The sequence below is a fragment of the Triplophysa dalaica genome, chromosome 7, assembly GCF_015846415.1.
Source record: "Triplophysa dalaica isolate WHDGS20190420 chromosome 7, ASM1584641v1, whole genome shotgun sequence".
NCBI classification, from domain to species: Eukaryota; Metazoa; Chordata; class Actinopteri; order Cypriniformes; family Nemacheilidae; genus Triplophysa; species Triplophysa dalaica.
Genome location: NC_079548.1, coordinates 9,031,437 through 9,046,963, shown reverse-complemented (window position 1 = coordinate 9,046,963; position 15,527 = coordinate 9,031,437). Strand labels below are relative to the sequence as shown.

The 15,527-nt window shown below is 40.9% G+C and overlaps 3 protein-coding genes across 10 annotated transcripts; 2 read left to right on the top strand and 1 right to left on the bottom strand.

Moving 5' to 3' along the window:
• Nucleotides 1-2,676: 2,676 nt before the first annotated feature.
• Nucleotides 2,677-8,084, bottom strand: si:busm1-163l24.3 (uncharacterized). 4 transcript variants are annotated; one of them, XM_056751846.1, is made up of 6 exons: nucleotides 7,950-8,084; nucleotides 7,523-7,719; nucleotides 6,406-6,512; nucleotides 3,489-6,308; nucleotides 3,183-3,400; nucleotides 2,677-2,999 (listed from the first exon to the last, which is right to left on the bottom strand). In XM_056751846.1, exons 2-6 carry the CDS (start codon nucleotides 7,704-7,706, stop codon nucleotides 2,930-2,932), a joined length of 3,399 nt encoding a protein of 1,132 aa, XP_056607824.1. In that variant the 5' UTR covers nucleotides 7,707-7,719; nucleotides 7,950-8,084; the 3' UTR covers nucleotides 2,677-2,929. The 4 variants fall into 4 exon arrangements, with proteins under 4 accessions (XP_056607824.1, XP_056607826.1, XP_056607823.1 ...); XM_056751848.1 differs by having other exon boundaries at nucleotides 7,955-8,084; XM_056751845.1 differs by having other exon boundaries at nucleotides 7,942-8,065.
• On the top strand, nucleotides 8,048-11,946 carry asb16 (ankyrin repeat and SOCS box containing 16). Of its 5 annotated transcripts, none has more exons than XM_056751880.1 (7): nucleotides 8,048-8,166; nucleotides 8,977-9,357; nucleotides 9,451-9,718; nucleotides 9,884-10,292; nucleotides 10,369-10,452; nucleotides 10,660-10,773; nucleotides 11,064-11,946. In XM_056751880.1, exons 2-7 carry the CDS (start codon nucleotides 9,021-9,023, stop codon nucleotides 11,247-11,249), a joined length of 1,398 nt encoding a protein of 465 aa, XP_056607858.1. In that variant the 5' UTR covers nucleotides 8,048-8,166; nucleotides 8,977-9,020; the 3' UTR covers nucleotides 11,250-11,946. The 5 variants fall into 5 exon arrangements, with proteins under 5 accessions (XP_056607858.1, XP_056607856.1, XP_056607857.1 ...); XM_056751878.1 differs by having other exon boundaries at nucleotides 8,120-8,166; nucleotides 8,954-9,357; XM_056751879.1 differs by lacking the exon at nucleotides 8,048-8,166 and adding an exon at nucleotides 8,182-8,794.
• Nucleotides 11,947-12,312: 366 nt separating this feature from the next.
• On the top strand, nucleotides 12,313-15,466 carry tmub2 (transmembrane and ubiquitin-like domain containing 2). The gene is made up of 3 exons (XM_056751911.1): nucleotides 12,313-12,471; nucleotides 13,329-13,850; nucleotides 14,081-15,466. The coding sequence occupies exons 2-3, from the start codon at nucleotides 13,345-13,347 to the stop codon at nucleotides 14,466-14,468; spliced, it is 894 nt and encodes a 297-aa protein (XP_056607889.1). The 5' UTR covers nucleotides 12,313-12,471; nucleotides 13,329-13,344; the 3' UTR covers nucleotides 14,469-15,466.
• The last annotated feature ends 61 nt before the right edge of the window (nucleotides 15,467-15,527 follow it).

Below are 15,527 nucleotides of genomic sequence, written 5' to 3'. Positions count from 1 at the left end.
AACTGTGCTGATGTGATCCTGACATTCCTTCATGAATCACTGTATATTTAAGGTATCACCATTCTTCTAGACCCAATTCCTAGCATGACCATGACCTGTGATCCAATCTCCATGACCCCCATCTCTACTCTTCCTGCGTACAGCACCATGACTGTGCCCATGAGAATGAACTCCACGTCCAGTGCTTTTTTGTTGGCCAGTTTTATGCCCACTGTTTGCATGTGAGACCCGGGTATGCCCGCCACTACTGTGTCTATGTCCAATGCCATGCATGATCTTATTAGACTTACTTTTGCCATGTCCACTTGTTTTGCCCCTGTGTACTTTTTTTGCCAGAGGTCTCCTGTGTTCTGGAGATTTTTCATTCTTCTCGGGTATCATTGAAAATGCTTCATGTCCTCTGTGGGCATCTTTAAGACACAGAGTACAGATGAACTGTTGGTCCGTCCGACAGTAAACCCCCAGCAGTCTGTTGTGCCGAGAGCAGATATTGCCGGGATTGTCCGCTCTAACAACAATTACTGTGGGCTTTTCTCTGGTGTGGTCATTGAAACGATGGCACGGGTGGGTCTTGCAGCGTAAATCCTCACATTCTGGACTGACCTTCAAAGTGTTTGTATTTTGTGTGGTACAGATTTTACAATCCGTAGGTCCAGAGCCGTGAAAATGCATAGGTGAAGAATCCCCAAGTCCTGTTTTTTTAAACCTCTCCACCATGTCTGCAAACATGCAGGTGTTCTTGTTGAGAACAGGTCTGGGTGTGAAGGTATTTCGGCACTGAGGGCAACTTGTCTCTTTGCTGTCTTTAATGCAATCCATGCAGTAATTGTGTCCATGGGAAATGTTCTCCGGAAGTTGGTCCAAGCAGATAGAACAACAGAGAGGATTTTGATCTTCAAAACACTTCTTTGCCATTCCTCAAAATCTGTCTTCGCTCTCAACACATCAGAGGACACCATGAATCTGAATTGTTATTTTCGGCACGGAGAATGCAAGTGTTTGTGTTGTGTAACCTGCTTGACAGGTTCAGGTATTTCAACCCTGTCGCCAAAGTATTTAATTCTTGAGAAAAGGCATTACAGGAAAAGGTTTGTACACACCAAACAATTTTTATTTCATTTTGCTTATGATATGTCAACTATAAAATAAAATATGAATATCAGGTGGGATCTTATTTTTAAGATCTTATATTTTACATGCACTGGGTTCAAGTATTTAGGCAGAACCCTTTATATGGTTGATAACATATTCGTTCTTAACCTCCATTTGATTTTAATAATTAAGGCAACACTGTCCATTATATTACATTTATAATATGCAATTACAAGGCCTTGGGGAACCGTTAGACTCTTTAATCCCAGCAGCTGCCAACGTAGTCCAAGCAGAAACAGCCTGCAGGGAATTCAATAGATCACAGAAGTGCTGAGTTGGTCTTGGAGTAGCAGATCTCTTGGCTCACCCATTTTGACAAAACATTGAGGGGCTGTTTCCCACACATGTATTAGATATTAAACCAGGACTATGCATTAGCTAAATTGGGACATTTAAGTAATTTTTACAACCATGCCATACAAACAAACATTACAGTTGTGCAAAACAATGGCACTGCTGTATTTTACGATATGTCACTGCAAGCAGTTTTCAGTTAAGACAGCTCTATCATTTTTTTAGTTATGGACTCGTCTTAAGCCCTGTACGGGAAATAACCCCTGAAGAGATTAAGAATGCTGCCAAGGTCAGGTGTTTTGTGTTTCAGAGCATGTAACCAGAGTTTGTTTCTCTTTGGAACTACTCTCTTCAATATGATGTACATAAACATTACCAGTTTGCTATAATGCTGCTAAGATTTACAGAATAGGCACAGTTAGTAAGTGATATCAAAGTCTGATTTACAGTACTTTCTTATTTTCACCTTTCACTGTCCTTCTGAAACCTTTGATCTCCATATTTCATGATTTAAATTTTCTGCCATAAACATTATTATAAGTCACCATTTGTTTGTCACTGGGTTGTGCAAATATCTAACTATGAAAAAGTAGTCTTAAAAAGTGTTTGTCAACTTTGACAACACAATATTTAATTATTTAAAAAGTACACAGTATTACATTAGATTCTGATAAGCTTGAATGAAACTTCTCTTGGTCCAATGCATGCATGCATGCATAAAAATATGTCTTTTAAGGTTTGACTTTAAATGCATCAAACATAAGTTTACAAGCTTTACATGATTTGAGTGCACGAAAATAAGACAAATTGCTAAAGTTTGATATGAGAACACACTTCTCGCCTTTTAATGTCCTGTGACATCAATAACCCTGATAAAGTTAGGTTGACTGAGGTGAATTTTACAATACAAAAACTTCTCACACTGTCTTAAGTTTAAATCTTTTGCAGAATAAGGTTTGCATGGGCAAGTGTTACTTACAATTTCGGTGTAAAAATGTAAAAACCTACCATCTACTGTTGATAACTGACTGAAACAAAATACGTTTTACTTTGCTGAACTGTAAGGTTGTACAACTAAATTATACACAAACTAGTTCAGCTAGTAATACCACAACTAAAAGCCAGAGCAAGCAATACACATCAAAACACAAGTTTTCTTGTGCTACATGTATGATGAAGACTTACTTAAAAAAAACATTTTCAACAAATCATCTATACAAATACACAAACTATAAAATAAGATTTTGTATTCAAAGAGACATTCAATCGATGCAGAATTTACAGAGGTTGAACGTTATTTATACTGTAGGCTTACCTATTAATTAAACTATATTTAAGAGTATCATTCCACATTCATTACAATATAAATCACAGGTAATCGATATATAAAATACTATTTGCAAATGATGTGTGGTCAGGATGAAGACTTGTGGTAGTCATATCACCATTAAGATTTGACTTGATCTTGACAAATCGCAGGTACTCATTCAATCCCATGAGCCTCCAGTATCTCTGCTAAGTGGTTAAGGTATGATGAGTCAGGATATCCATTCCTACACACAAAGAAACTTTTATGTTTTATTTCCACTTTACAAAGACAAAATATTCAGATGTATGTGTTACAAGATACACACACACACGTAAGTAAAACAACATCTAGTGAAATACTGAATAAACCATGGGGAAAAAAGTACATTTCTGAGTATATGAGTAGCAGTTCCAACATCTGTACTCACAGACTCTTTCCTCCGTCCATCTTTGTCTTGTGAGGAATCTTTCCCCAGGTCACTTTTCCACCTTCACCTTCATTCTTGCCTCGACTTACAGCAAAAGTTAGCCCTTTATGAAAAGCCTTTTCAAGGCAGTGCATTAAAGCCTTTCCTTTTGGGCTGAGTGGCAGGTATGCTTCAAACCGACCACCCTGGAATGATGACCCGGGACATGGATCGGTATCCTACAAGAGATGTTTAGAGCGAGGCCTGATTATTGTATACCACATGCTATGATGCTTCACTTTAAAAATTAAGTATTAGGAATAATACCCCCTGTATGCCATCAGGTATGTAATATGTGATCTTGGCTGTTGTGTATCGATCAAAACCAGGAATGCTCAAAGACATCTCGGAAAATCTCACAGTGCCACGGATGCCCTTATGATCTTTTCGGGCCTCTTTTCCTGAATGCTGCTCTTCTTGATGCTCCTGCGTCTGATTCTGTCGTACATCCTTTGAGCCTTGTAACGGATTCTCCAGAACCTTCTTCTTAGAATGTAACTCTTCCAGTCCACAAACTCTGCATTGTGAATGCTTTGTGAGGCAGACACTGCATAGGATGACACCACAGCTGGTCCGTTTCACGTCAGGGCCACTTGCTCCACACACACAATGGTCTAAAAGTTTATGGGAAAGCAGGTTGGTCTGTTTCAACGTCAATGAGATATCTTCTTTTTTGTGTGCTCTGGGAGCAAAAGAACTTTGCTCATCACTTCTTAGTCCCGTTTGGTCTTTTCTGACATCATTTGATTGACTGGGTAAGCTTGTCTTGCTTAATTCATCTTTCTTTGACTTAAGTTTTTCTGAACTTTCGAATGTACTTGATTTCTGTTTCGTTGACTGACTCTTGCATTTGGTTTGACCGCTGTTAGATGGAATCATTTCATTTTGTTCAGACTTAAAGTGGTCAACTTTTGGTACCCGCCTGCTTATTTGGTCTAGAGTGCTTAAAGATGCCTTGGTTGTTACCTGAGCAACACCCTCTTGCAGGTGCACCATTGGGTCAAATGAATTAAACTCCTTCACAGGAAATACCTCCCTAAATATATCACTGACTTGAGAGCAAAGCAATTTTGGCCCAAGCATGAAAATTCTGTCCATCAATGTGTGCAAGATGACTTTACGAAAACGCGACTGCACGTCCATGCAGCAGGCCTCAAAGATATCATCTTTTTCAACCAGGCCAAGCTCAGCCAAACGCAAATCCCAAACAGTGAAGTCACTGGCTACCATAGCCACTAAATTCTGAAACTGACGATGACTTTCCTCAACCTTAGAGGACTCTGTGCTCTTCAGTACCACGCTCAGCTCTGTTTTGCCTACTTGTTTCTCGGACATCTGCAAGTCAGATTTTATGCTGTCCACTTGGTTGTGGTAAGCTTCTTTTATGTAGTTCCACATTACTGAAGACACTGTAAATTCGGCTTCCACTGTAGGAACAGGTAAACCTGTACTGACTTTACCACCACTAAGGCTATTGGATCTTGCTCTTTGATGTGCACGTGTGTCAGTCAATGACCCAGTAGGGATATGGTTCTTTTGCACTTGCTCTTTTAGGCAAAGCTGACCAGAAAAACTATTAGTCCTCCTTAAAGCAGATGTGTAAGTTGGCGCTGATGTTGCGAAGGGGGCAGCGGACTTCAATTCTGTATTACTATCCAAAAGAGCATTCACACTTGGGTTCAACGTGGCATTGATTCCTGTTGCCATTGCAGAAGTGTATGCAGGGTAAGAAGTTGATTTTCCAGTGAATGTGTTGCTCCCTAATGTATTCAAAGATAGCCTGTCTTGGTTTTTAAATAGGACATCCTCCCCTGTACAGTTTAGCCCTGTCATCCTGAATGTTGGAGTTCCCTCAGCGGTCACTTCATGACTGATAATGCCTCCAGTACTAAGGGAAGGCCTAATGTGTGGTGTTAACTGAGAGTTCGGGGTTAACCCTAGCATTTCCATTTTGTTTGTGATACTCTTCAGATCTCCACCCATCTCCTCTTTAGCACAAAGGCCCCTACCTCCAAACCCAGAGTTCTTAAACCGAGCCGCTAGTTTGTATTCTTTTCCGCCCTCTCCTTTTCGTTCTGTGTTTGAGCCAATCAGTTTAGGGGTCATTTGAGTTTGCGCTTCGTTTTTCTTTTTTGTTAGTAGTTCTTTTTCAAAGGGTTCCGGTGATGGGGATGCAGAACTGGAAGAGGATGCTGGTAATTCTGTCATGCTCCCAATCATTCCCTCACCTGTCCCAATCAGTAGAATTTGTTTGGCCTGAGATACCTCACTTTTCTCCCCCACTATATAAACGTTGTCTTGGTCATAACTAAGGAGAACATTAGGGAGTACTGACTGCACGTTTTTTAACTCTGCAGTCAGACCATTTGGCAAGAAGAGGAAGCGTCTCTGAAGCTGGTCCTTCCTCAGGCAATTCTCTTGCTGTTGGTAAAGCTGCCTCAGCTCTTTGTGAGCTTGCTGCATTTTCTTTGTATCCCGTGACCCTGTTGCTACCTCTGATTGGAGGTACAGGGTTGTGACCCCGTCAGATGTCACGTGAACCACTTGCGCGCCATGATTTTGCAATAAATGCCTGTACTCTTTGTTGTTCTGCAAATATGCAAACACATCAGCTTCCATGATGAGTGAAAGATCTTGACAATCGGTTTCATTTATTCTGCACTCTGCCCCCTCCTCCACTTTGGCTTTTTCAGGTTTATTTTTCAGTCCATACCCCTCTTTTCCTAATCCCAGAGTAGATTCAATGTCATGTTTTCTCAAGTAAAATGCCGATGACTGGTGTGCAGAACTGGTCCCTCTCTGTTGATCTTGACTCCCAAGGTCCTCCCTTTTCTCTGGAGTATGGCCGCTATTTTCACTAGCATCAGGATATTTGGTCTTTGCAAGATTTTGTGTGAGACTAAAGTACTTCTGCATATAAGACAAGGCATCCTGAACCACAGAATATGTGCCTTGCAAGGTGCACGTCTGCTGTATTAGGCCAGGTTTCATATATAGGCCTGGAAATTTACTGCGCAGTGTGTTTAGTGTCTCTGCACCCTGTTTAAGCTGACTGCAATCTATGCTCACAGCCATATCGAGGACCACCTAAATAAAGACAATGACACAAAATAAAGTAATGAGTATATATCATATTAAAAAGTGTAAGGAAAAGTGAAAAATAATGTTTATTTTGTTAGCCAACCTTATTCAGGCTCAAGGGCGTGTGAATTGGAAAGCTCAAGGAGAGTTCATACTTTCTGCCATCTAGCTCTATAATGTGAGGATGATGACGAAGTGCACTCTGGACCACTAAATGAAACCAAAGAGAGATGATCAATCTCCTTTGAAAAGCAATAATCAGATACACACAAATGTTAATTTATGATAATGATCTCTTTATAAAAGCATCAGACTTTCAATGTTAGTCTTACAAATAACACAATATACTTTGTCGTACGATGCTGTGAAACGGACACCCAAGCACACTAAAAACTCACTTGCTATTCACATTGAATTTCCTCCAACGACAAACACTTTATCAATAACTGAGTCTGACAACACTAGCCTGGCCAGATCAATCGGCCTGCAAGGGTCAAACCTAATTAGCTATATGCAAACTCTGGCAGCCTCGGACTGGATCTGTGCATTTGGATTGTTTCCTATTCCTATTTCAAAGTACTTTGACAATTATGTTTAAATGCACTTTTCCAGCACCAGAAATATAAAGAGTGAGGTAATATCGGTGGGTAACCTACAGTGCCTAATTTTATCATGTGACCACATATTAAAAGGTCCAGTGTAAGAATTTTAGCGACATGTAGCGATGAGGTTGCAAATTGCAACCAATGGCTCCCTCCACCCCTCCCTTTCGAAGCACTATGGTGGCTGACACAAAACTAGGATGTCGTCACTTATTTGCTACTTTGCCGAAGGAGATCATGTATTTACGAAACGTGCTCTATAGAGCAGTTTGTCCATTTAGGGCTACTGTAGAAACAACATTAATGTAAATAGACCCGTGGCGTATGTAGATAGAAATAGCTCATTCTAACGTAACTAAATCATAACTCTTCATTATGTAAAGTCTTTATACGCCTGTGAAGACATAGTCATGTATATTTTGTTGCATTTCTGTCAATAGATCCTATTGAAAAACACAAGATTAAATACATTTTATTTTAAAGCAAGTCATAGTGTATTGCTAAAGCATAAACGTGGCCTACATTATGTTATATTTATGCATTTAGATATTTCTCACACAGTGCTTACTGCACTTATGCCTCTCCCCTGTTCAGCAGCCGTCACAAACAAACTCTAACCTCTGCTCTCCTCAAAGGTGATGATGGCGCACGTTGGCGATCCACTGATGAAAGAAACCGACGTGACCTCTCCTCCTCCGTTCCTCGCGCGTAGAAAGTGAATCAGGAGTTTGTCCCGGAGCCGTTCGTGATCTACGTCTGTCGGCAAACCGTGAACGTACACTGCACGGCCTTCCTCTGCCATCCTGCACCTATACCTATATTTTAACACGAACACGTGGTTAATATTGATATAACTATTAATGTATATATTTACAAGCCATAATAGTTCGTTTTACTTGTTTTGGTATCAAAAGCATAAAATCGGAGTTGAGTGAAGCGTCTGTTTATATCGAAGCATACAAGGAAGTGTAACTAACAACACAGCTCTTCGTGAGAAGCACAGTTATACTGTTGTTGTAACAAGATCAAATGCGCACTTCATCACCTCACCCATGCGTCGTAATATCAACACTTCGCTGTTGTGTCGCTTTTCAGATGAAGCTGTTTTTCATTTCCCAAAGAGATATTTCAGTGCCTGTCTCGCTTCGACATTGAAATAAAAGTGAAAGTAAGAAGTGTGGCGGACCGGGAATAGTGCTTTTTCAAAGTTTTTATGACTTGAGCGGAATGCAGCGGGGGGAGCCGTTTTTTAACTTTCTAAAGTAAGAACGGTTATGTCTTTTTTTGCCTAATGTTTGAAATATGTTTTATAAACAAACCCCTGATGAAAAGAACTCCTAGTAATGAATTCAATGGGATTTATTTTATAAATATGGCCATATTTGGGATGAGCAGGTTCCTTTCTTAAGGCTATAATTGAACATTTTGGTCACTACTTCAATTCCCTTATTTTTGTGTCATTTTTACCATTTTGGTGTCTTATTCTCCTATCGTTTAGAAAGTTGTAATAAGAAAGAATAAATATATGCATTCAACCTATTATGTAAATATTTAACCTATTATGATTAATCATTCAAAAACACAAGTGTGTTGTTTAAAAATCGAAAGTTTAGTTTTTTATGGAATTTTACACGAAAGGAATTTCTTGATGCGCCATCTAGCGGTGATGTCGTGCTGCTGCTGAAAATATATTCTCACATTCTGGTCTATTAATACCAAGAAGCCACCGTGTGTCAGGTCACGCTTCGTTCATGAAAGGACATGCGGTCGTTTTTATGAACAGAAATTATGATCAATTGTGAGCACTATCTATCTCAGATATCCAGTTTTTGGGGGATAAATTATTATATTCTTAAAGTACAGCCTGCACAACAACATAGGAATTTAAAGGTAAGAAGAGTCTTGTTTACTAATATGTTGTAGTGTTTGAAATGCCACGTAAGTGCTTTACTTAGCTCTGTTTCCTAGACTGACCGTCACTATCTCCTGTTGTTTTCGAATGCCAACAGCAAACGACTCTGAATTCAAACACGCTACATCTTACAACAGCTTCTGTTTTATTTTATTTATAGTCCCCAGTTACACCACTCTGAGACACTACCACACTCCTGTTGGAATGTCCCGGGACACCTTTGCCTTCACCTCTGCCTCTCTGCGCTCTTTAAGGCTGGAACAAGAGCTTCAGGATTGGGAGGATGCCAGACGGGCACTGGCACACAGGAGAGCCATGACCAGACCACCGCTTCCTGCCGCCCCCAGACTCCGGCATGGAAATGAGAGGATCCAGACCATCCGTGCACCTCCACCTCAAATACAGTGCAGAGATCCAGCCATCCATAACATCTTCATGTGTGGAGACATGAAGAGAGTGTACGCTGTGCTTAGAGACCCAGGCATGGTCAACGCATTGATGGAGACAGTTCATGAAGAGATGGCGTGGGCCCCGGAGATGGGTAGGATCCTTTTGGAGTAAAAATCTGGACATTATACAAAATCATGTGATTTCTTATATTTTCAATAAGAATAATATTTATTCCTTGGTGCAGGAATGTGGACTCTTATCTCAAAGGTGAAGCAGACATCTGCACTGCGTCTAGCTGCCAGCAGGGGGCACTCTGGCTGTGTTGAGGAACTGCTGTTTAGGGGAGTTGAGGTGAATGCAGACCCAGGTGGGCGAACAGCTTTACACGACGGTTGCTCGGGTGGCCATCATGTCTGCGTGCACCTGCTCCTGGACCACGGGGCCGACCCAGACGTGCTGTCTGTTGATGGCAATGCCCCGTTGCACCTCTGCAATGCAGTGGAAACATATCAGTGAGTATACTAAAGCATAACAAAAAAATTATAACAAAAGCTTATGAGAACATTTTATGTTACACCTTTAGACATTGAAGGTACACAATGAAATACTTCCATATTCTGTAAACTTCTACATTCAAGTTTACAGGTTTCAATTCTGTAAACTTATCTGCCTTGTAGGTGTGCAGAGCACTTGGTGACCAATGGTGCGCTTGTAAATGTGACCCAGAAGGACACATGTATCACCCCCCTTCATGTGGCCTGCAGAAGAGGGCTGGAGGACCACGTCGAGCTCTACTTGTCTTACGGAGGGGACGTGATGGCTCAGAGCCAAGAAGGTGAAACGCCCCTAAATGCTGCCTGTGCCGGGGCAGAAAGGCCAGCAGATGCAGGGCGGTACCTGCGTATTGTCCAGAGACTGTTGGCGGCTGGGGCTAACGCACAGACTGCCGGAAAAAAGAAGCACACGGCCCTGCATAACGCCTGTGGAAACTGTTCTCCACGGATAGTTGAAATACTGCTAAAACACGGGGCCCAAGCAGATGTAGCTAACTGTGCTGGATACACACCCATGGACTGCCTGCTGCAGGTAGAACTGCGGGTGAAGACTGTAGATTAGACAAGTTAATTTTAAGACATAATTGCCTCTTTTTCTTTTTTTTCAGGTAATAGAGGATTACCCAGACCAGCAGCCAAACCTTGTAGCTCGATTGCTTCTCAACTATGGAGCACAGCCTGCTTCAACTAGAGTAAGCACATACTATAGACAAAAATACTTTAATAATCCAAAAGAATTCAAGTAGAATCAGGATATTTAACAAGAAAGAACTGCTGGGTTGGGAGTTAACCCCATCAACCTATGTTGCTATTTCATAGACTTGTGCATACAAAGCTCACAAACATTTGCATCATTTTCTTTATTATGAATCCATTTTTTTTATATCTGCGTGTCTCAGATGCTGAAACTCTGCCTTCTCTCTCCTGACGCTCTGGAGGTGATGCTGAATTGTTATGCAGTGGTGCCAGCATGTGATGAGTGGTTTGAGGACATCCCTGAGGAACTACAAAAGGTCTATTTGAAAACCCATAAACAATTTCATTCATAAGAAAAAGTTGTTGTATTAAAGCTCTGGAAAAATGTGAGAAACAGGAGACCTAAGAATACATCTATTTGATCTCCATTTGTTTTTTATTTAATCCAGAAACAAAATTGAGATCTTAAAGAGATCTTTTTTGTGATTTGTCTTTGTCATGATTGTCAGGATAACATGATTTTATTAAGCCTCTACTTGTATTTTTAAGATCTCTTTGATTACCGTTTGACTATTTCACTTTTGATGATAATTGTTTGTTTGTTTAGGAACATCAGTGTTTTTTGGACACGGTCAGACAAATGAGCGGTCAGCCGCGCTCTCTTCAGCACCTGTGCCGCTGTGCGCTCCGCCGCCACCTGGGGTCGCTGTGTCACTTTTCTATACAACACCTTGACATCCCCTGCGCTTTAAAAGATTATCTGCTGCTGCAAAATGATGGACAACTCCGGTGAAAGAAATGTGATTTACCTCAAATACTTTTCTAAACAAGCTATCATATCATCACATGCAAAGATGTCCCATGCGTTGCAATGTTGTTATTTTGCTGTTTGATTCAAGTAGTGGTCGCTGCAGCCCGGAGAACGGCAGGTGGGAGGAGTAAACGCCATACACTGCATGTGGGAGGAGCTTAGCCCGCTAGAGTCAGTAATGAAACACTATATAAGAAATTACATTTTCATCTGTGTTTAAAGTTTTGTTTTATCACAAATGCATCAAATTAATATACAATAATACGAGTTCATTGCAACGAGAAGTTATGGCCAGCATGGCATAATAAAACTTTCAAAAAATAAACATTCAGCAACCACAATTTCTCCAAACCACTGCGGGCGCTGCAGTTTCTATTTACGTTACCAATTATCAAACTGATTATTCACTGCTGTTCTGACATTGTGTGTTACCATCAGATTGTGCTGCCACTTCAGTGAGTTAGGTTTTGGGGAGGGCTAAGTCTTGTATTTTTATACAAAATATTCCAAGCCACCAACTGTTGTATGTGGATATTGAGATATGCCCAGCAGGGGGCAGTAATTGTGTTTTAGGCATTGTTAAAGGCTGTGAAGAAGCGTAAGTGTGTTGCGCCATTGAATGCTTTTGTGTGCATGTCTGAAACTGTGATGGGTCCTCAATAAAGTGACCATCATGGCCTTGGCTGAGTCTTCCTTTTGTTAGTATCCCAAGACACTACACCAACTGTGGATCATGAACCAATACTTCTACACACAACATTAAATAAACCAATCATAATCCTCGGTTCCACCCACTTGCGGATGCCCCTCCCATTTGCACCTCTGTCCGACCTCCGTTTTACCAAACTCGTTAGGTTCGCACTTGTTTTGTCTTTATTGATTATGAGCTGAAAATAAGAGTTCACCTTTTGACCTTTATCGTTATTATAGTATAGTATGAACACTCAAGTTATAAAACCATAACATGTACAAGAATACAATGATTATTTTATTCCGCATGGTGAAAGTAGCCTCTTGCCTCGCTGAATGTTTTGGCGACCACGTGACCTCCCCCTTTACGCAAAGCGTCAGCTGTAAGCGTGCGCGCCGCTGTGAGGGTGTACGTGTGTTTATTTATCTCTAATCCTGTGAACTATATTTGTGTATATCAACTGATGCTGGGACTGAAACAGCGTCGAACAACAATGATCTGACGGAAGAGAAGGTAAATGTCCTGAATTATGCGTGTATTTTTAAAGGGAACGCGTTATAAAGCTCGCGAATCAAGGTCGTCCTACACCGCCGCTAACGTTACACGATTAGCTGCCATCTCACCCAGAAACAAAAACAACAGCAGATAACTTTTTATCCGAGAACGTTTCTGTTCGTTCTTCCTTCTGATTTTGTTCAGTATCAAGTCATAACCTGATTATGAGGATCGTTTTGAAAGTAGACATGTAATGATAGAAGTTTGTGGAAGGCTTTATTGGTTTAGCAGAAACGGCTAGTCTTGAGAGGAAGATACTGTCTGAACTGTACCGTTAATTGATCAACATAATTATGAACAGGTGAAATAAGATCATTTGAAACACAGTTTTTGTTGTTGTTTAAGAAAATAAAATGCAAAATTTGACACTCATTGCCTAATGCAAACTGCTAAGTGTGTCACTTAATGTTAGGTAATGGAGTTATGGCTTTATATACTCTTTAAGTGCCTTACAGAGCTCTTTAGTCTTTCTTAACAGGTCATTCTTATTGACTGCCTTTGTTTAACGATCCGTTATTACAGTAATATAACAGTTGCCCATTATTATACATAATTAACGTTACTTCCAGATACAGACAAGTAACGAAGAACCCAATTTGCTTTTAGACACACGTCCTCTTTTATTAAAGAGACGAAAAAATGTGTTGTCAAAACTGTCACTAATAATATTAAGTAACTTGGCATTTTTATTTTGGGATGATGTCACTAATTCTCATTATTGTATTTGATAATGTCAAATGAAGAGTTTGTTCTCCCTGAATATCTTTTTAGCTAAAATCATTTCATCGTTTCACCCTAACTTTTATCCCATGTAGGCAGAGAGGGGCAGGGATGGCGGTGTGTGCTCTAACTGTGCTAGACGGGCTTGGGGGGGAGGCCACGGCCCTGGGCAGTGTGATCGTCCTGTTTCTGGCCGTGGTTCTCGCTTGGCTGTCCACCCACGTAGCCGACCGCGGAGATCACATTCTGGGAACCATTCTCACTGTGGGTGCCCATGCCTCTCTTATCGGCCTCGGGGGTCACGACAGCTACACGGGTCCTCCTTCCAGCTCAGAGTCCAGCGAGCAGCCAGACGAAGTGCCTGTGGAGGAGGAGAAACAGGAAGAGGGGGACGCCAGGCCGGATGGGGGAGATGAGGTGCCGGGAGATGAGCTGCTGGACATTCAGGGCGGAAGGAAGAAAGTGAGTTTTGTTGAATGTGATGAAAAGGACGAAGGGGTGGAGGAGGAAGAAGAGGATGATGAGGTCACCAGTATCACAGTTCGACTGAAGTTCCTGAACGACACAGAGGAGCTTGCTGTGATCAGACCTCAGGACACAGTTGGACTACTGAAGAGGTGATGAGTCAAACACACACTTTGACAATACACACATTAGGTGAGGAAAACCACTCAATTATGCACTTATGAGGAGACGGGCCATTTGTTTACATATAAATGGGAGAAATCGCAATGTTCGATGTGTTAGCTGTGGGAAAGGAATGTTTTCAAATAAAAAATCTTTGATCTTACCTAGTTCATGTGTAAAAACATTTATTTTACTTAATGGAGTCTTTTATGTGTTTTAGTAAATACTTCTCTGGCCGCGAACATCAGATAAAGCTCATCTTCCAGGGTCAGCTCCTTCAGGACCCCCAGCGCTCTCTCCTATCTCTGAACATCACCCACAACAGCGTGCTCCACTGTCACATCTCTCAAGCCCAGATGCTCCGCGAGGCCGCTCCAGAAGAGAACCCCCGACCTGGTGGGATGTCCATGTTCGGCGGGGGATTGCGATCTGCCGGTGTGGCTCTCAGCACAGGGAGTCTTGTCGTCCCCATATTTGTGGTCCTGCTCGCTGTGGTCTGGTACTTCCGAATCAACTACCGCCAGCTCTTCACCGCGCCCGCCACCATCTCTCTGGTCGGCGTCACAGTCTTCTTCAGTTTCCTCATCTTTGGTATGCACAGTCGATGAGATGACAGATGAAACTATTCCTCCGAAAATGATGCCAATACTAAGGAGAAGTGTTGAGAAGGTGCGAGAAACCAGAGAAGAGCAATAAGCAGTCAGTGGTAGCAGAGAAAGCTCTCAGGGAGCCTTTCAGGCTTCTGGTGCCATTTCGATGTTTGAAGTTGTGTTCATGTGTGATCAGAATGTAACATTGCTGTATAATTTAGCTTATTGAAAAATTGACCTTATATAATTATTTAATCTCAGCCTAAACTGTACCTTCGTATAAGAAGAGAAATTAAGATCATACATCTCATTTAACACTCATTTAGAGAACTTGCAGTTTTATCAGATGTTGTGGTTCGTCTTCACCAGTGATGACAACACTGTTTTTCTACATAGTTGCAAGGTCAGAAACGTTCAAATAATGACAAACAGCTGTGATGCGTTAACAGGTGCTATGATACAATTTGCTTTCATTCGCTTATTTCATGTTTAAAGTTAAAGAATGTTTGCAAATAATATGAAATCTGTATATATTTCAAACTGTGTTTCTACATGACAACTCTGGCACAGCATGTCAGCTGCTATTGCTGCACCTGTTACAGCTCATGGTTATTATCATCATTTATGTGTAGTTTTATACTATGTGAAGATTTACAAGAGGCAAACACAATTAGTGCTAAATATCTTTTACCACTATAGTGTTTTATTTTTCTTAAAAGCGTGGTTAAGGTCTATCATGACACTGGTAAAGCAAATAATTTGTTTTAATGTAAAATCTGTATATAAACAATGTATTTACTGTAGATAAAACCAAGAGGATTAAAAACGTTAAGATGTGTGATATAGTTTGGTTACTGTATGAGTATCAAACTAGTCTAATTTGTCACTTTGCTTTTGTCTTAGGGGAAAACATGACTACCTATTCTCACGCTTTATATCACAGACGATTGTTAAAAATGCTTAGTTTTTGTTCTGATGAGGTATTTCAGAATAAAACGTCCCGTCTTTGAAATACATTGGTTGTGTTGTTGATGTCTTGCTAGTGCACACCGAAAACAGAGCATGATGAGGTTTCAG